We start from the raw sequence: 20,756 nt of genomic DNA, 5'->3' as shown, positions 1-20,756 counted from the left end.
AGTTCAGGGGCCACATAAAGCCCAATATAACCTGCAGAGGGCCGGATCATCAAAATAACAACATAATAATACATAAATAATATCAATTCCAAAACTTGTATGTCTAATTTGTATGTTTTAGAGTGAAAAAAGTAAGATTATATTATTAAATTTCCACATCTACAAACTATCTTTTAAAAAAATATGGAAAAACATGAACCATGACCAAAATGAAATTTATTAAGAAAAAAAGTGCAATTTTAACAATTCATGCCATTATTTGGCCTCAGCTTCTCATTTTTACATGCTCATTACAACATACAGATCACAGTGCATCTACAAATGCACAAAACATTTAATAATAGACAGAATATTGGTAAAATTACTCTTAAATCTCTTAAGACATTTCAGATTGTTCATATTTGTTCAGGTTTTTCACATTTGTTGTGAAAGGCTAGTCTGTAAATGTTAACATTTTTGTGTAATTTTTTTTTTTTTTTTTTTTTTTTTTACACTAAAACAGAGAAAAATATGTGGTTTTCGTTATTTATACTTTATTATGATAGTATTTTACTGGTCTGACACACTTTAGATGGAATTGAACTAAAATTATTTTGTCATCCTTGATTGTTAATATCTTCAGTGTAATTTTTTTATTTCACTAATTCATCCCGCGGGCCAGATGGGACCCTGTGGCGGTCCGGTTTTGGCCCCCGGGCCGCATGTTTGACACCCCTGATCTACAACCACCTGAAACAGGAGTGTATATGAGCAAACTAGATTTTATTGGGAATTCAGATAAGTGAGAGTCACAGTAAATTTTAATTATTGCAGTTCATTTTATAGGATCGTTCAAATGCTCACTTATTTTTTTTTTTTTATTTTTTTTTTAAATTAAAGCAGTAAAGTATCCCATCAGTAAAGAACATGAGTGGTGGTGTGTACTGGAGCCTCCAGCCCGGTCTGGGTGAGTGACAAGCCCAGCAGCACGGCCGCCCACTCACTCACAGACAGGCTGGGTGAATCTTAATTGTGTAATGTTCATTGACGAGTCAGCACAATGCTGCTGAGACCGCGGAGGCGCACGGAGCCAACAGAGCGATGAAATGCTCCCATCGAGGAGGACACAAATGGACAGCCTAGTTCAGCCGCTCGTCGCCCAGTACCTCGCCATGGGATGTCAGTCAAAGGAAAACAACCAGAACCAAAGTATAACATCGGAAGAAAAAGCAAAAGATGACGCGTAAGTCCCGACTATCTTCTCATCTTTCTTTAATATCGGGAGTTTCTGGTGCGTTTTCGGCGCATATGACTTCAACTCCAACCCGATTACGCTCATTCAGTCGTGTTTTGAAGTCTGTCCATCCAAAAACAGACAGCAGTCAGTCATATTAGGATCTAAAACAATGATTGAACCTGCATTGGTGCCACTCGTATATTTTACGCACAAACGCAGAGCAGGTTGTTACCCAGAATTCTTCCCACTCTGAGGCAGTTTTGTTTGAACAGCACATGTTGCATTCCTTCTTGTTTACTGGTCATTCAACAGTTCACACTGGATGTCCGCAATCAACCGGTATTTCCCTCAAATTAAAGGAAGGAAATGAGAACAATGAAATGCAAAATACCAGAGATGGGTGTTCTGGTGTTGAAACAATAGCTCTCATTTTGCCACAGTTAAAGAAATCCAATCATCCAGGTGATGAATAGCTATAATAATTTGACTTTTACAGATATTTGGCCTGAAACGCACACAGTACAACCTCATATACAAACAAAGGAACACTCTTTCCTTGGGGCCAGCCCTCCTCCCTCCTCACTATTATTTGTGTTGGTGTTTCTCAAGGAGAGTGACTCCAGGATGTGGCTCCAGGTCTAGAGTTTCTCCTCCAGGCCGCCCTCACAGGTTCCACAAACCCAGCCCGGCTCAGACCGCCCCGGGGAAATCCATGATGTCCCTGGGACACCTCACCAAGGGGGCGACCTGGGAGGAGCTCATCCAGGCCTGTCTGCAGTGCTTTGGTAAGTCCATACTGACCTGAAAGACTGTATTGGTTTGTGGACTATATTTTTATTGGTCCTTAGAAGAAATATTGTTGTCCTTGTCTTATTCTGCAGTATTTGTCTTGTTACTGAGGAACTCTTGTCCGCCCGCAGACAAAGCTGAATGCCTACAGCGAAAGCACTATTGTTGTTCCTGTCTTTCCAAAGATTTCTGACAAGTTTGGACAAGCCTCAAAGGGAACGTGTGATTTTTATATTTGAAGGGGAAATGAATTTCTCACCATCGTTGGCTTTTATGATAATATTCCAATTACATATGCTGAATTAATGCTTAATATTTTACTGTATGCACGCTGCTGCACTTATTATAGAGATGTTTTGTAACAAACACCAGTGATGGAGGAGGCTGTAGTTTGATCAATCAAGCGAAGCTCATTGGCTTCATCAAGTTGTCTGGAGTGCTCTCAGAGTTATGGTGATTGCGTCTGACGAGACAAGCTTTCAAACTGCTGTTGCCTGGTTACACAAATGGAGCAAGAGCAATGGAGAGGTGTTACAATGGACTGAACATAAAATGACAACCCATAACTCTATTTATCAGTAAAAGAGGCAGAACCAGGCTGTAAAAACAGCCATCTGCTTGCTTCATGTGTTATTATGATCCATTCAGGGAAAGAGCATCCCATAGAACATGGGTGTCAAACTCATTTTAGTCCAGGGGCCACAGACAGCCCAATTTAAGTGGGGCAGACTAGTAAAACAATAGGATAATAAACCACAATTACGTTAATGTCTACATTTACTAACTATATTTCACTCAAAATGTGAATAACTTGAACAACCGTGAACAACATGAAATTTATTAAGAAAAATAAGTGAATTTTATGCCTCAGCTTATCCTTTACACGTGTACATTACAACATACAGATTGCAGTGGATCTACAAAGATATAAAACATTTGGGAACTGAAAAATATATTATTTAAGACTCAGTAACCCTTGACTGTTAATGTCTTTTTTGTAGTTTTTGCACTTCACAAATGGGCTGGACTGGGCCCCTTGGTGGGCAAGTTCTAACCTGCAGGCCATATGTTTGACACCCCCACTCTAGAAGATATAAATCCCACTGCACTTGATTTTCATACATCACTTGAATGTCGTTAAGTAAAATGTATGATCGGTACATGTTTAAGATGGCATTGATATGTTATGACCGGGGATGCTCCTGATAAAATGGAGCTCAACGCTGCTCCTCCTGTCCCACATCACAGGCGAACCCCTAAGGTCCGCCAGTGCTGCCACCTTTTCAAATGTGAGAGTGCACGTAAGAGCTATTTGAAGGATTACCTGATGGCAGCTTCAAGCCCAGCTGAGCCGAAAGGTCAGCTCCCCGAACAGTGGTCTTCAGATGATGACCAGTCTTTGAAATGCAGAGCACTATGAGGTGTGGATCAATAGCAGCTGACATCATCACTCTGTCCAGACCACACAGCAGCAGGTTGTGATGCGTGTACCAACTATGCAACTAATTGGTGTCGACTGATTGATATGCAAGTTATATTCATGTGACGTCGCCAGGAGATGATCTTTGTGTGGTAAAATATAGGACCAATGCTGACAGGGAACATTAGCATAGAAAATTAACACACAATAGACTGTGCAGTGGTACAGCACAACCAGTGTAGGATTTTTTTTTTAATATTATGTTTAATTTTAATGCAATTCTCTCAACTCCAGAGCTCCGAGAATACATAAAACATAAAAGGACACTTTACAGTTGTTATGGTATTTTTCATAAAAGTGTGTTGCCACATTCTACCAACAGTTGTGAGGATACAGATAAAGTCTGTTTCCAGTTTGGGCCCAAATCATTTTCACTTCAAAGCTCATGCAGTACATTTTTGTGTTCTTTATTACATCTAACTGTCAAAGTGTGAAATCTACTTTAACCTCGAAGACCTACCTATTTCTGTGGTGACTTCCAAATTGTTATTTTTTCCTAAATTGATCCATTTAAGATAAGATAAGATAAGATAAGATAAGATAAGATAAGATAAGATAAGATAAGATAAGATAAGATAAGATAAGATGAGATATGCCTTTATTAGTCCCACAATGGAAAATTCCAAGTTTACAGCAGCACATAAGAGCAAAAGAAGTGCAAAATCAAAACAAAGACAAATCAAAAAAGCAATGTACAATTTACAGCTGTGCACATGCTGATCATGCCACAGGTTGGATAGGGATTTGATGTTAGTTATCAGAATTTACTGTCATATTATCCTCTGCATTTTCCAATCTTCAGTGAAAATCAGGCATCTCCTATGTTTGATTTACTGATTATTTAGATGTTCATAATGGCTCAGAGTAAATTCAAAGGTTATTCAATCAAAATAGAGAAAACTCAAGAAAAAGTAACTTTTCCAGCAAAATATATCATTAATTGACTGTAAAAAAAAAAAAAAAAAAAGACAAGTGCTTATAACCAGTGTTATTTGTCATACTACAGGGGTTTTACTGGTGAATCAATGTTGTGGAAGGTGATGGTGTTTCCATGTTCGCTCTGGAGCCTCTGAACATCCAAATGGGTCATATCTGATGACCATGAAAAACTGAGATAATGCTAATGATGAATCCAACCTTGAAAGACTGGAGCACAGTCACATTTTCTTTTGCAAAATGTACAATACATTTGTAAGTAAACCTGGTCAGTATCATGTATTCTCTTTAAAATCAATATGTAGGACAAGGGGGGACCAGAAATAAAAAAGCTGTATAGTCAGACACCTGGTGTCCCTGACTTTTGGGTCATGGTATTTTTTGTATGTTAACTGTATTTTTAAGACCTGATTTATAGAGTTTTATGGCTTGTTTTACAGTAAAAGTACATTGAATAGAAAATCATTTGATTACATCATACATCCAATGAAGTATTTACTTAATATAGAGGTAACAAAAAAGATAATAATATATAAAATGTTCAGTACACATGCATAATTTTATTGTGCAGATATCAATGTATTAAAAATAGTGGTGTCAAACAAAAATTTTTAATCAGATTAATCATAGGGTTGCTGTGGATTAATTTCAATTAATCACTATTAAATATTCATTTTTAATCCATATTAATCATGTTTCATTTTGTGTGAGCAATCAGACTCAGGAAAGAAGGGAATATATATGTACTTTTCTATGCACTGTTTATTAAACACCTTCAACAGTTTCAACAAAACAATTTGACATAACTGTTCAGTCTTGGGTTTTTTTGTACACATATTTTCATCCAGGGGGCCAACGTGCTATTTAACATCTTTTATCTGTATGGGTTGGTTCTGCTGCCTGTCACTGACAGATCAACTGCCCATTTGCGCATGCGTGACGCTAACTCTACTTGGACAAACTGCCCCAAATGTGTTGCCAGAGATGTTCAGAGTCATTAAGCGATGCAGATGAGTTAATTGCGTTAAAGTTTTTAATCCGATTAATCATGATGATGGATTAATCTAAGTTAATGCGGTAATTTTGTCAGCCCTAATTAAAAACTGAGTGTAAGAATAAGTAGTTATGTATGTAGTGATAATTAGTTGGATATGTTGACTTCCTACCTTTTTAAAACAATATTCTACTATGTTTTGAGTAATAAAGTTAGAAAGAAGGGAACAAACAGTTAATAGAGATTCTCTTTCAATATATCCTGCACAGCATTCTGCAGCAGTTCTCGCAGTGAGAAATATTATGTAATGTACTGCATAATGAAGAGTTACAGCTGTTGTTTTCAGCTATGGAATATTATGACACAATCTATACCCCGCACTTTGCTCATTTAGGTTATTTTTTTGGCATTTTCTTGACATTTATGAACTTGTATATGTCAAAAGAAGGTCATCCCGGTTAACCTGTCTAAGTACTATAGTCATAGTGAGTCCTGATTATAATGGCAAGCTGCGGGTACACTGGTGCAGAGATAACATCCTTCTGCATGTGAGGAATTTAAACAGACACCAACAGATCTGATAGTCTTTGTGAAAACAAGGAACAGTGTCACGCAGTTTTGAAGTGGCTGATGTATGTGTAAGATAACCTTAAAAGGAGGCCATGCATGCGCTGTGTGTTTATCGCCACACCGTACAGTGCGGTGTACAGTACAGTGTAGCAGGTGACAGACTTCCTAATTTTCCAGTCAATGACAGACAGTCCAGAGGGGATTTCCTTCTGTAATTAACCCAGCACAGGCAGGGTTAGCGGTTTGAAAGTTGTGAAAAGGGGATTGAGCAACTGTTTACCTGATGGAGAGTCATTACGTACTGTTGTGCATTTGCCTGAAGTCTCACCATTGTTGATTCACACCTCATTGTTCGAGCTGTACAAGTAATAATGTCTTAACTGCACAAACACTTGAACATTTAAACAGCTGTGTCATTCCGAATCATTTCATACATCTCTTACTTTCTGGTTGCTTCGATCAGTGTGGTCAATGACATTGTGGGTTTAGCTGGTCGTGGCTGTGTGTTATAAACAGAAACACACCCCATGCAGGATATGTGGACTGGATTAGTCAGCTGTGCCTGGAGTGGCTAGTTGCTTACAGATAACAAAGATTAGAAAACATGTTGCCATGGCGGCACAGATATTTCCAAGGTGATGTGGTTTGAAAGTGGGACCACACATGGCTTATGTCCTTGATAGTGTCAAGATACTGGCAAACCTTAAGGAGGGAACACAGCTCAGATTGAAAATGCACAAATGTTCCACTCTGAGTGTTAATTTTCATAACTGTGGGAGTAGGTTAAACACCTTGAAATGCCCTTTGGTGTATTCATAAGAGTTTTAAACCTGCAATTGAATGCCCATCTTCTTTTTGTGAAGCACTAATGCACTGCATGCAGCAGTAGCTCTACCCTTTGCAGAGGGTAAGTGGTGTATTTCTTTGCTGAAGTTGGCAGGGATTATAGGTCAGCGGGTCTGGCTGTGAGCGGCTGAGAAGCATGTTTCACATTTTGCAGATCTCGTTGATACAAACTATAGTGTGCAGTCAGACAACCAAGATTAGGAAAGGTGGTTGGGGTCACAGAGAAAGGAAGTGAGATGTATACAAGGAAGTGAGAGAGGTAGCAAGACAAGCAAGCCACAGAGGTTCTCACAATCGGAGGAAGACAAATCTTCAGAAATGAGGTCTATGGAAAAGCATTACGTTGTATTCATCAGTCGGTGTTTCACCTGGTTAACCAACATTCTGTTGTCCACCGATGGAAATGTTACATCAGTGTTTCGCTCACATTTTTCTACGGAACCACACTTTAAGAAAAAAACTATCACATGAACAAATCTGCCATTTCCACATTGCATTTTACTATTATTTTGAAATCGGCTGTGTTAAAGATATAAATAACTTTGTCTTATGTACATTATTTAACACATACACACGAGACCAAGTAAATACAGTTAGATGGAGGTAACAGACTGTCAGTGCTTTATTTTCACTCAGTAAAACAAACATGAAAAATACTGTATAAATAAGACAAAATAAATGCTTTTAGGTGGATGCAACAGGCTCTCAGTTCTGAAATGGGTGATCACTGTGATTACTAATACCGTGGGATTTATTCTTTGCTGAGTGGGCAGTTAAAAGAGTTGTCACTAGTTACTAAATAGCCACATTTTTTTTTTTTTAATTCTTGTGTTTAGTAAATCTAATCTACTTCATAGTTTCTACTTAAAGTCAATCTGACCACTTTGCCCTTTATTATGGACATCAAAAATAGAAATGAAAGCTGTTTGAATCTAGTTTTTTAGCTACTTATTTTTAGACATTTCTTTTTTTCATTTAAGCTCTTTATTTATGAAAGTTTTTTTAACAGATATAAAAACAAAAAAAAACAGAACAAACAGGACGTGAGGTCAAGGGGTTACAAAGATCGTATTGTTTGGACAAACAACACAATTTTACACTTAATGGTTTACTAATTTGTCTCATAGGTTCTGTAAACATGCCATGTTTTCTAACGTTCTCCACCCAGTTCTCTCTGCAGTCGTATTGTGTAGGTCATCGTTCTAGTAAATGGAGATGTTTTACAATACTGGTGAAGACAGTCATTGGTGGACATTCTGTCTTGAGCCAGTATTTTGTAATTGTCTTTTAACCCGCTGCCAGCAAGCCCTTGAGCAGGTGAGCGTCATTCTTACTTAGACCATCAGGTTCATGACCAAGAAAGATGGAAGTGAATGATGTGCTGATTTTAAAACCCAAAACTTTAGAGATGATTTTAGATACTTCCTTCCAGTAAGTCTGGATAGAGGAGCGGGACCAGAAAACGTGGGCGTGATCCACCATGGTTCCTCCACATTCTCTCCAGCAGCACTGCTGAGTGCCGGTTTGTTTGGCCTTCTGTTTAGGAGTAACACATTTCTTATAACTGTTGTATAGTAGGCCTAATCCAGCCCAATTTAATTTGTGTAATCAGATCTTTTTGCCACATGTTTGGCCTAGGAAAATCAGACAAAAGTGTGATGTACCTGAGTTGATGAAGATGCACCCAAATGATGTGTGTTATTTCTTTCTTGCAGACTCAAATGGCTGCATATGTGGGAGTAGCCATCTGCTGAACATCACCCTGACCATGCACCGTCTCCTCATGTCATCCAGCGATCTGCTAGACAACCTCATCTCTCTATATCCTTAAAAGTCAGACATCGAGCTACCGCAACAAAGCAAGACTTAAAAAGTGCTTTGGCTAATTCTGAGCACCAAATGTAACGTGACATCAGATCGCTGCCTCTGCTTTGTGCTGCTTTCTTTTGGTTGTCAACAGCAACAGGCAAGCTTGTTCTTGGCTCACAATGCAGGCTGTAGCTGTCAGTGTAAAATGGAATAAGAGAGTGGCAGCTCGTGTTTACTTCTGTCAGATGCTGTCGACCTTTTACATCTCTGTCACTTAACAAACGTGGCCAGTGGATTTAAAAACAGGAAGTCTATACTTAGTCTACATTTGCTATCTCTCAAAAGGTTCAATTCCATCTCTTTCATGCTCTCCACTTCACATCTAGAAAAAAAGTATGCTTTTTGCCATGTCTTGTGACCTGAGTGGAGGGCCGGTAATCTAGGCTTCCATTCAGGAAACAACAGTGGCGTCACAGAGCTTCTCAGAGGACCGCACAGGCCCAGGGAGCAGCCTTTGGGTTTCAGGTGTTAATTACCTCTGCTTCTTTCACATACGAGTCCTCTTCAGCTATATATAAACACAAAACCTGTTTTGCATAAAGAGGCCCCAGCTCACACGGACCGGTATGAGTGCACACGACGCCCAACGCCCCGCCACTATTTTTAACCCTCTCATTCAGAATGCTCTAATGTATACATCAAATATATTCAGTGTGTGGTTTAGGATCAGGGAAGAAGAGACACGGGGGCCATTAACAGCCTTCACCACCGTCTGGCCTTGAGATTGCGTGGGCAGTTCTTCTGCTCCCATGACGCAATTAGCCTTTTTATGTGCATCACTTCAAGCTGATTTCTTCCAATTGAGAGCCATAGTGTCAGGTTATTTATAAAAGCTTTTGTGGGCGCTGTATATAAATTCAGTCCAGTGTTTTGTGGTCAACATGTCTGTATTAATGAGCAATGTTCTTACTCCCGTTGACATTGATTAAAACATCTTGCCACTAAATCAGGACATTGATCGAGAGTTGTCCTACAGTATATGAGACATTGATTGTGTATTTTCTTTGTACATTTTGTTATTCACTTACTTCTTCTTTGCCAGAATGATTCATTTAGTGATGCTCATCAGAGTTTTGCTTCATGCATTCGCCTCCTCCCACATTACCAAATGTCACTTCTGTTTGCCTTTTAGTTCAGTTGCTGTAGTTTTTATTAATGAGTTGTTTGTACAAAAGAAACTCTGCAGTTCGATCAGCCATATGCTCACTGTTTACTAAAAACACACCTGTCCCAAACAGTGTCGTAGATAAGCAGATGTACCCACTGCTGCTATTTTCATCTAAATAAATGTGCTGTTTAACCTGAAACATCGAATCCTGAAGCAAGGTAACATGATTAATCAGTCAACAGCAGAATCTGATTAGTGTTTGGCAATTGCAGCCAGTCACCTGTCTGAAAACACCTGTGCTTAGCTATAATATATGCATCACAGGGTAGATTTTCTGCACCCTGAAAACAAAGATGTGCAGTAGATGCAGAAGTCTATGTCCTCTCAGACCATGTGAATTATACTGAAAAATAATTATGGAATTTTTGCCCTGTGACACCAAAAAACTAACGAAGCACTGCAGCTTTAACCCATAAAGACCCAGTGGTACTTTTGTGGCAATTCCCAAATGAATTTTTTTCTCTATTTAACCTTTCTTAAGTGATTTATCACCATTTATTATAATATTATCCTCTTTATTTTGTGTTTTTTCAGTGTAAATCAGGTATTTTCCAACATTTATTTTACTGATCATGTAGATGTTCATAAAAGCTCAGATTAAAGTTGATTGTTATATTATCAGAAACAGAGAAAACTAAAGATAAAGTGACTTTTTCAAAGAAATCTATCATTAACTGAACATAAACTAAATGTGTCCATCAACTGTCATTGATCAAACTCTATGGGTTTTATTGGTGAATTAATGTTGTAGAAGATGACAGTGTTTCACTACAGAGCCTCTGAACATCCAAATGGGTCATATCTGATGACTATGAAAAGATGACAAAATGTATTTTACACCAATTATTTATATGTATTGATAGGATTAGTGCAGTGTTTTTCAGCCTTGGGGTTGTGACCCCACATGGGTTTGCCTGGAATTCATATGGGGTCGCCTGACATTTCTAGTAATTGATAAAAATAAAAATCTAATAAAGAAAATATTTTTTAATGATTCAATATATATTTCATTATAATTAAAACACCACACATTTTTCCTATAACAATCAAGTTCAAATAACATGCAGGATGTAATATCTGTCAGAACATATCATGATTGACCCAATCATGTGACCGTGTGTTTTAGTACGCTTCAACCTGCCCAGACACAGTCGCAGTCAGAAAACCAAATAGAAAAAATGTCTTCGCCTGCCTGGTCCCACTAAGACATCTCCAAGAGAAACATGTCTCCATTTTGAATGTCTGGGGTCGCCAGAAATTTGTGATGTTAAAATGGGGTCACGAGCCAAAAAAGGTTGGGAACCACTGGATTAGTGGATCAAAAGGTATTAAACATTTGGGTCTTTCTGGGTTAAGTGAGAAGAGAGGTGTTTATATTATTCCATCCTCAACCAACATGACTGGAGATACAAAATCACTGCCCAAAGGTCGACACCCGGAACATCTCGAACACAACAAAACAAGAGGAAAATATAAAATACATGCATAGGGCAGGGTCTCTGCAGGTAAATTCACCAACACACACCGGTAGAGTGATGTTGGTGATGAGCATGTTAATCAGTACTAAAAATAACTACAGCCCTTCTTCAGACACATGGTCTTTAAATGTTGACCTCAGTATGATCAGGTCCTTAACTCAAATTCATACATTTAAAACAGCGCTGGACAATGAGAAGCCGTCAGAGTGCCAGAGGATATGCTATCTCATCAGGTCAGTTTCATAGTGAACACACTGATCTATTGCAGAGGTTTGACTGTGTAAGCTTTGCATCAGTTCCTCTGTATCATTTCTGGCCTTCAGACACTGGATCCAGGAATTCTGGATGATGTTCCGCTTACACCACAGCTTGACGGACAGCCTGGATCAGTTTCGTGAGCTGATCAGAGACCAGGGACAGGAAAGTCTCTGCTCTCTCCTCGAGACCAAATGGATGTAAGTGTTAATCTCCGACCAGCTGGCAACTGAGACATTAGGCTGACACGAATCTCAGTTGTTTGTTGAGAGAGAGAGAGTCATGGGAAACATCGAAATCAGTCACGATTTGAGTGACTGTTACATAGTTGGAAAGTTCCATCAGATTTTCATGTATCTCCTTGTACCACTGATCTATTTAAGGGACTACTGAATGCACACATGTTTTCAGAAAAATATTCAAGCCCTTAGAGATGCAAATCACAATTCACATCAAGTAAACTGGTAGTTTTGGAAATACTGGGATTTTAACCAGAATTTGGAAAAGCGCTCTCTGGATTTTATCTATTTTATCTACACAACAGGAATTCATACCTCTAAGTGTAAGATAATCATTAGTTAATTCATCCATTTATTCAAACCTTTAGATTACTGAAGTTCCTTCTTGGTAGTTCTCGGTTCAACTGGACTTTAGTTCTTTTGAAAATGCTCAAAAGAGCTAAACTTGTCCAGTTGAACCGAGAACTACCAAGGAGAATGATGACCTGAGAATGAGAACCTACACAGACATTGAAGTTCCTCTTATTTCAAGTTAATGTCTGTTTCATTGTCAATCATATTTACAGCACGTATACAGGGTTGAAAATGCATTACTCTGAGACCCACAGTGCGATGATCAGGATACAGAAAAATGCAGAAGTAAAATCAAAGAGAACAGTTGACTGAGCTGAAGTGGTTTATGTATGAAGTGTGTAATCTTCCCATTTTTAATATCACTATGTGGTGTTTACTAGAAATGAACGGGACTGGTCGTGGAAAGCAAGCCAGAAAATCAAAGCCAACTATAGTAAAAAGAGGAAGGTGTCTCTGCTGTTTGACCACCTGGAGCCGATTGAATTGGCTGAGCATCTCACCTACCTGGAATTCAAGTCTTTTTGCAGGATATCAGTGAGTATTCATGCCTAAGTCAATACCACCATAAAAAACCATTTAAGTGTATAATGTGGTAATTTAATATGTGTGTGAACTTAAAACCATTAGCTATTTCCTCTCCAAGGGAAGTGCCTCACAGTTTCCATGCAGCTGTTAATTCTCCCCTCTCTGCTCTCACCACCAGTTTCTAGACTATCAGAATTACATCCGCAACTGCTGCATGAAGGACATCCCCGTGATGGAGCGTTCTATCGCCCTGTGTAATGGTATCTCCCAGTGGGTTCAGCTGATGGTGCTAAGCAGACCGACAGCTCAGCTGAGAGCTGAGGTTTTCACCAAGTTTATTCATGTCGCTCAGGTAGTCATTTAATAATCTCTCAGTATTACTCTTAGAGTTTCTGTTCCTGATTTAGCCAGAAAAGGGAACTCTTTCTAGTGCATTTCCTCTTTGCTTGCTCTTATGTACCGTCGTTCACACACCTTATCCAACTAATGACAGTCTATTGTCAGGATTTGTGCTGTAAGATGAACAACACTTTATCTATAGATGCCACATAATTAGCAGTTGCATAATGCATATTCACATAGAGTTGGTAATGAATCTTAAGAGCTCTGTTGTAGGCTTTTAGTGTGTTGAAAGACTTCACCAATAGAAAAATATTAACTGAATGTAAGCTAATGGACTCATCAAGTGGGACCCACTCAGACACTGAAGAGTGTGGAAGTGAAAAACGGAGAACTGACTCACAAGTATGCACTGATCAGGCTTTGCTTGTTAAAAGCCCTCCAACGTGAAGCAGTACGCAGCCTGCTGAGAAGTGATGTGTTGGCTTCAGGGAGCCGTTAGGCAGGCTTGTACTCTGGAGGACCTCTTGCACTGTAATACTAATGCACCAGTCTGCTGCTGCTCACTGCTGTCAACTTCGAAACCCATGAGTGTGGAAACGAATTTCACACCATAATGCTCCAGTGACAGCACGAATTAGAGAACTGAAAAGAGGGAAAAAGCTCTTCCAAAAAGAGTGAGATATCAGAGCACAGTAAGAAAAAGGCAACAATGTAAGTAGCTTATGTAACTACACTGTTGTGGAGATTATATAACCAGAGCTACCTGGAACAACTTTAATTGTACGTGTTTATATGTGTGTGTAGGTAGACTGATTGGTGTGTTTTTGTGTGTCTATCAGAGTCTCCATCTCATGCACAACTATAACACACTAATGGCAGTGGTGGGAGGCCTCTGTCACAGCTCCATATCCCGATTAAAGGACACCACCTCGCATGTACCCAGCGAGGTCACCAAGGTAAAGGAAAACAGATCCATCTGATTTAAAAGCAAAAGATAAAGATGTTATCGTGTTTGGAATAACAAATGATGAGTACAACATGTTATTCCTTTAACTAAATCAGTAAGGGTTATCTGTTTTGTTACTTCCCAGGTGTTGAATGAGATGACGGACCTGTTGTCTTCTTGTAGAAACTATGACAACTATAGACAGGCGTACAATAAGTGCACAGGTTTTAAAATCCCCATCCTGGGTGTCCACCTTAAAGACCTGATTTCAGTCAATGAGGCCATGTCTGACTATGTCGACGACAACAAAGTGAACGTTCAAAAGCTCCAGGCCTTGTACAGCCACATCAACGATCTGATCCAGCTCCAGCAGATCCCACCCAGGCTAGACGCCAACAAGGACCTTGTCCATCTGTTGACGGTAGCTCACCTTTTTATTTAGACACCATTTAAATTGCTTTGTAGCTTTAGGTGATTCACTTTGTATATTGAACGCAAGCGTAGATGCAAATGAGTTGTTACAGCATTTGGATTCTCTGCACTCGTGTGGGTGTGATGAGAGTCTATGATCTACAGTATGAGTGTGTGGGTGACAAACTGAGCGTGAATGAGTGAGTTCAGATTGCTTTATTGTTATTTTATCTATGCATGAGGTGCTTTAATCGTACTTCAATGGCAGAATGTCCATGAAAACATAATAGTTACCATGTGACCTAATTTTGCTCCCATCAAAACATATTTGAAGGAGAATTTTAGAGGTCCAGGCTCTTTGTATTTGTGTTTGTCTCCAATGTGCTGACAGTTTTCTGTCTTTCCGCACAGCTGTCCTTAGACCTTTATTACACTGAAGATGAGATCTATGAACTGTCTTACGCCCGGGAACCTAAAAACTGTAAAGCACCTGTGAGTGATGGAAGCAGTTATGGTTTTAATAATGCCATCTGTCTTCTTAAACCTATTTTAATGTCTTATTAATTTTCTATCAGCCAGCCACCCCCTCTAGACCTCCAGTGGTTGTGGATTGGGCATCAGGAGTGGCTCCTAAACCTGATCCCCGAACCATTAGTAAGCATGTGCAGAGAATGGTGGATGTAAGTGTGTCTTTTATTCAGCAATGCCTCCTCATACATACTAAGCAATGTTGTTACATAACCACAATCATTTATTTGAACAAATCTTCATCTGCCTCTTTTCTTTGCTTTTACAGTCTGTTTTTAAGAACTACGATCACGATGAGAATGGCTTTATTTCTCAAGAGGACTTTGAGAAAATTGCTGCAAGCTTTCCTTTTTCCTTCTGTGTCATGGACAAAGAGAAGTGAGTGTCTGGCGGGTCACACTCTCGTTCTGAGTTAATTTTTTGATTACAGAGTGGAGGAAGCAAAAGTAGTATTTGTAGCGATGATTGTAGCAGCAGGAAACAAGAAATAGCTGCAGAAACTAACCACAACCATGATACTAAATAGGAACTCTAAATTTCACATGCATGTCCAGTGATACTGTTGATTATATTCAGTTTTCTTTTTACACAAGGGCAAAGTGGTAAATATGATGTAATGTGGCAGCTGACCAAGTAATAATAGTTCATTCATGAACAGTAACAATAAGTTAATATACAGGGTGTCCACAAAGTCTCTCTACAATTAAAAAAAAAATTATTACAAAATCAATTGATGAGATATGTTCATCAGATGTGTTCTATGTACTCAGTGGTTATCACAGTTTTTAGTCACATTGTGGGATCATGTGCAATTGAATCATCGGTCCATTTTTCTTCAATGAGAGACTGCAAATGTTTACTTCGACCTTTTGACTGAATATGTAGCACCACAGCTGGATGACCTTCAAACAACCATCATTTTCCAGCAAGATGGTGCACCGTACCAGCTGATTGGTGGATTGGAAGGGATGGCCCAATTCCCTGGCTACCTCGTTCATCAGCTGTCACTCCTCTGGATTTCTTTCTATGGGGTTATGTTAAAGATATTGTGTATTGAACAAAGATACGAGACATCAACATCCTGAAGTAAAAGATCACTGATGCTGTTGACACTATTGATGAGGCTATGATACAGCCAACATGGCAAGAAATCCAGTACCAGCTTGATGTGCTTCATTCAACTAATGGTGCCCATATACAGGGGTATTAAATGAGGCAAAAAAAAAAAAAAAAAAAACAATATCTCCTTTTCATTTTGTAATAATTTCCACAGATTTGTCAATTCACTTAATGGACACCCTGTATATTTCAGAAATATATATAATATCGTATACATTTCTGTCTCCGCTGTTAAATTATATCATATATATGTTGGCGTTTTCCAGGGAAGGCCTCGTCAGCAGGGAGGAGATCACTGCCTATTTCATGCGGGCCAGTGTCATCTGCTCCAAACTGGGTCTGGGCTTTGTCCACAACTTCCAGGAGACCACTTACATGAAACCCACCTTCTGTGACAACTGCTCAGGATTTGTAAGTTGCCATGAAATTATTACATTAATTGACAGAATATAAAAGTTGCAGAAAATTCTTGACAATGGTTTTCCTGTAGATTCTAAATCGGTTTTGTTTTTATCCATCTTCACAGTTGTGGGGTGTCATCAAACAGGGTTACAGATGTAAAGGTGAGAACATCTATCTTTTTGGTATGTCTTTTTCTGGCCAACTGTTACTGCAGTAAAGGAACAGTATATACTCAGGCAGGTAAAGTGTAGCTATCTTAAGAAGGTGTAATGTGGTTTTCTGTATTGCTTACAGCTAGCTGAACTTTGCAGCACATGAAAAAAAAGACAAACACTGCAGTTAGAACCACAGTTTTCCCCCCTCCCCCCTCTTTGAAAAGATCTGAGAACTGTTTGTTTGCCTGACAGTAAGCATGCAAAGGTCGGAAAGGTGCATTTGCAGATTAGATAGCATTCAGTCCATGAAGTTAGACTTCATGCTAGTTCCTGTTCTGACATGTTTCTCTGGTCTGCACAGACTGCGGGATGAACTGCCACAAGCTCTGTAAGGACCAGGTGGCGTTTGAGTGCAAGAAGAACGCCAAAGTGCCCAACGCCATTGACAGCCCGACTCTGAGCTCCACTCCTGTCACCACAGGCACGTCAGAGGGTGGGTGGGCACCACAGGTTCTTTAAGCAGCATCTGTCACATATACTAATAGATAAATCCAGTCTTCACTTACTAGTATTTAGTAGCCTTCTCTGGCACTGGTTTCTACACATGTACCCTCTATACAGACAATAACATGTACTGTATCTAACACAGACCTGTATGCACATGCTAGATGAGGATCAGCCAAGCAGTGTTGTTTCCTATAATTACAGCCTGTCACACTTACTTATAGTTGCCTCTTCACAGTTTACTGTTTTTACAACATTTAAGTAGCTATGTGTAGATAATGAAAGTATCACAAAGTGCATCATCTGCTGTCTGGGTGATTCCCCTACAGCTGCCAAACGTAAACTGTTTCGTTTACAGTAACACAGAAGCTGCCCACCAGCTGAAAGAAACTCTCAATATTCAGGAAACAAACTCTGAAGACACACTTCATAGGGCTTCCACGGGGTCTTAAAAAGTCTTGAATTTACAAATCGGCATTTAATACCTTAAAAAAGTCTTTAAAGGGTGTTAAATTTGATATGATAGGTCTTAAGTTATGTTGCCATAAACTTGTTCACTGTGTTGTGTTGAAATGTGTGTGTGTGTGTGTGTGTGTGTGTGTGTGTGTGTGTGTGTGAAATGTCCAAGCTGCCAAGAAAGTAGCATTAGTCTACTCAGTTCCACCTGCTGCAATTTATACTGAAGTTAAAAACCAGTTATTGCTAACTTTGCAACCCTTGGTGAGAAATGATTCGGAACAATGAGAATCAAGGTGTTGGAGTAAATAAATACCATTTCCTAAATTCTAGGACTCACAAAATTTTTGAATATTGCCCTGAAATAGGCTGTGAAATGGGCATGAAATTCAGTTGTAAGTAGTCTTAAAAAGTCTTATATTTAACTTGTAGAAACCTGTAGGAAACCTTATTTCAACTGACAATACTTTAGCTGTCTTTATCTGTCAGTTCTATCAGTTTTGTTAATTCAACAATCGTTTGTAATTTCCCTGACACATTAGATTTAAAGTCAAGCGCATAAACGGCTGACAGTCTGGATTTCCCTCTTGTCTTATAGGCTCAGAAGAATGTCCTTTCCCATACCCATCAGATGACAGCAAGGACTGGAGCCCAGAATCTCCAGTTACCTCACACTTAAGGCCTCAGAAGGTCCACAGTGGAACCCAGACAGAGGCACCCCAGCTGACTTCTCCAGTCTCTGAAGCGAGCTGCTCTCTACTGGTCCCAGCAACGCCCACCCTCACCTCATGTCCCAGTCCAGTTCCCCAGAGAAAGCAACGACACTGCGCCAAGTGGGAAAACCGAGCTTCTGTTGTACAGAAGCCCAAGGAACCAGATGAAGACAGCAAACCCACCTATGAATCTCTGCAATCAGTGAGTCTCTCAGTTCATTTTCCATTTGTCCTTCATACCAGAAAACAATTAAATACAATTAAGTAAATTTGCTTTGTGTCTATCAGGACAACGAGAGGCTCCAGAACACCAATGACACACTACGTAGGAAACTGAAGGAGGCAGAGCGAGAGGTGGAGTTCCTAAAGACACTGCTGAAGAGGCATGCTCTGCACCCCGTGGACGAGGACTCCTCCTCCTAGACACACACATACACACTGGACCTCTTCCAGGGAGACTGTTGCTGCCCTCATATGGCAGCATGTATAAAACTAGACTCGGTGTTTAATTTATTGATGAAGAACATTTTATCGTTTATCATTTTATCAGTGTAAAAAAAGACATTTTGGCATTAAGTGGCAAAATAGTGGCATTCCAAAGCATATTGCAGGTGCATGGGATCACAGACACTTAAAAGAAGGTAGGTTGTTACCAATCATGAGTTAAACAGAGGGAAAAATCGACAAATACATTTTAAGATACCACATATCAAGATGTTTTGTAGTATTAAGAAGGTTTAATTAGTATCAAGGAAAAACAAAGTAGGACCCCCCCCCCCCCCCCCTTACTGAATTTACAGAAAGAAATTAAAAATGAGTATTAGCCTTTTTATGTATTAAACTATTAAAGTTTAAAGCTGGCAGTATTCTGTATCATTGTAACTGTCACAAAATCTCATCTCAGCCAGTCAATTTATTTCAGTTTTTAATAATTTTTTGTCTCTGAATGGGTTTATGAAATACTGCCAGACTTATTGATTGGTGGAACTTCACTCATATTTGGAAAGTATTCACACATAAGAAGCCATGAAGTGAAGGGCTGCTGTATTTTTCTTGAAAATAGAGCTTAATCAGTTTTCAACCAGTTACATATTTATGTTATACATAAACTAAAATAAAGAGAGGCTGCAGTATCAGATAAGCTGCAAAATACTTAGTGCAATGTAAAGTTTGTGGATTATGTGATGGGTTCATTGTTCGTTGTGAGGAAAAGTTCCCTCTGACTACTGCAGCAGAATCCAGTTTGCTGCAGATCTGTCTGTCTTTCTGTTTATATCGATGCTTGTTACATTTTAAATGTTTTGTTAATATTTATTGTCTGAGACACTACACAACAGTCACATGAGATAACTGAACATTGCTGGTACTTTGATTTAACTATTTATGCTTGTGTTAGCTGGCATCATAGTGCAACTTTTTATTTTTACAATGCAGCCATGTAATTTTAATACTTTGTGGTCCATTGTAGCAGTGATGTGCAGTGAATGTAACGTGTGATGACTTGTAAATAGAGTATCCTCTGTGCCACTGTATGAGAGTGCCATCTTAGTTACATCAGTTCCTGCAGTATTGTTCTCCTACTGTTGTATTAAATACTATATATTCTGTATGAACCACTGCCTGTTGGTACTATATTTGGCCACTTGGGGTCACTAAAACCTCATGAAATTCCTTCCTGATATTTTAAGCCTTTTTTTCCTTATTTATTTATTTCACTGTTCTTGACTTAAGTTTTCAGATACACATGATTGCACTTTAATTAGCTATCTTTGCGTTTAACTTGGACCTTTTTTCTGTCAAATCAGTGACAAGAAGAAACACTGCAATGAGATGGTTCCACTAATAAGTTGCAACTTTAGTTTAGTTACATAAGATATATATAATTACCTTAGTTAATATATTAATGCATAAAGTGTTGGAATGACTTATTGACAGAAACCTCCACCGTACAACAGACAGACTGTGTTACCCTGTTGTCTGGAGACTACTGCATGCCCATCTACCTTGTCCCTTGGGCTCTGCTACTGGTAATGAGTCCAGCTCCTCAGTTAATGTAGGCTGTAGATAATGAGATGGCAACTGTCTGCTGTTGGGAAAGCACAGAATCAAACCAAGTACCTAATCCTTCCATCTTTCTTCAAGCCATGCTGAAAACAGGAGGTGATTTGACAAATCTATACAACTCTTGCCGTTGTGTACGTATGCAGAATTCTCTAGCAGTAATCCATTCTGAGTTTAAGAAAGCCATTTAACTCAGATTATATTGTGCTTCTTCATTCCTTGCAGCTATAATGACTTGTTGCCTTGCATTGGGTGGGCATTGAGCAGAGGCCCAGTGAGAAAGGAGCGTCTCCGAGGCATACCAGCAGCTCACCAGCCTAGCTTTGGTGACAGCTAATTTACTTCTATTTGAATGTGACACCCAGCTGCAGGGGAGTAACACCCCAAATCTCACCGGCTC

The 20,756-nt window shown here is 39.2% G+C and overlaps 1 protein-coding gene across 2 annotated transcripts; it reads left to right on the top strand.

The window, feature by feature from the left end:
* Nucleotides 1-1,001: 1,001 nt before the first annotated feature.
* Nucleotides 1,002-19,908, top strand: LOC115414279 (RAS guanyl-releasing protein 1). 2 transcript variants are annotated; one of them, XM_030127557.1, is made up of 17 exons: nucleotides 1,002-1,222; nucleotides 1,826-2,001; nucleotides 8,547-8,652; nucleotides 11,517-11,579; nucleotides 11,670-11,801; nucleotides 12,575-12,728; nucleotides 12,898-13,071; nucleotides 13,901-14,017; nucleotides 14,153-14,428; nucleotides 14,830-14,910; nucleotides 14,994-15,098; nucleotides 15,215-15,324; nucleotides 16,332-16,476; nucleotides 16,592-16,628; nucleotides 16,984-17,103; nucleotides 18,181-18,497; nucleotides 18,584-19,908. In XM_030127557.1, the coding sequence occupies exons 1-17, from the start codon at nucleotides 1,086-1,088 to the stop codon at nucleotides 18,716-18,718; spliced, it is 2,385 nt and encodes a 794-aa protein (XP_029983417.1). In that variant the 5' UTR covers nucleotides 1,002-1,085; the 3' UTR covers nucleotides 18,719-19,908. The 2 variants fall into 2 exon arrangements, with proteins under 2 accessions (XP_029983417.1, XP_029983416.1); XM_030127556.1 differs by having other exon boundaries at nucleotides 1,003-1,222; nucleotides 16,984-17,115.
* Nucleotides 19,909-20,756: the final 848 nt, after the last annotated feature.

The sequence above is a fragment of the Sphaeramia orbicularis genome, chromosome 22 (genome assembly GCF_902148855.1).
Source record: "Sphaeramia orbicularis chromosome 22, fSphaOr1.1, whole genome shotgun sequence".
Taxonomy (NCBI): Eukaryota; Metazoa; Chordata; class Actinopteri; order Kurtiformes; family Apogonidae; genus Sphaeramia; species Sphaeramia orbicularis.
The sequence above is the reverse complement of the archived record's forward strand: the minus strand, read 5'-3'. Positions and strand labels throughout refer to the sequence as shown.

What these genes read in the sequence shown, in the direction of transcription:
- LOC115414279 (XM_030127556.1), top strand. Translation starts at nt 1,086, where the DNA reads ATGCTCCCATCGAGGAGGACACAAATGGACAGCCTAGTTCAGCCGCTC. An exon ending in ATGTGCAGAGAATGGTGGAT is followed by an intron (nt 15,099 to 15,214) that starts GTAAGTGTGTCT and finishes TTGCTTTTACAG; the next exon opens with TCTGTTTTTAAGAACTACGA. An exon ending in CCTATGAATCTCTGCAATCA is followed by an intron (nt 18,498 to 18,583) that starts GTGAGTCTCTCA and finishes TGTGTCTATCAG; the next exon opens with GACAACGAGAGGCTCCAGAA.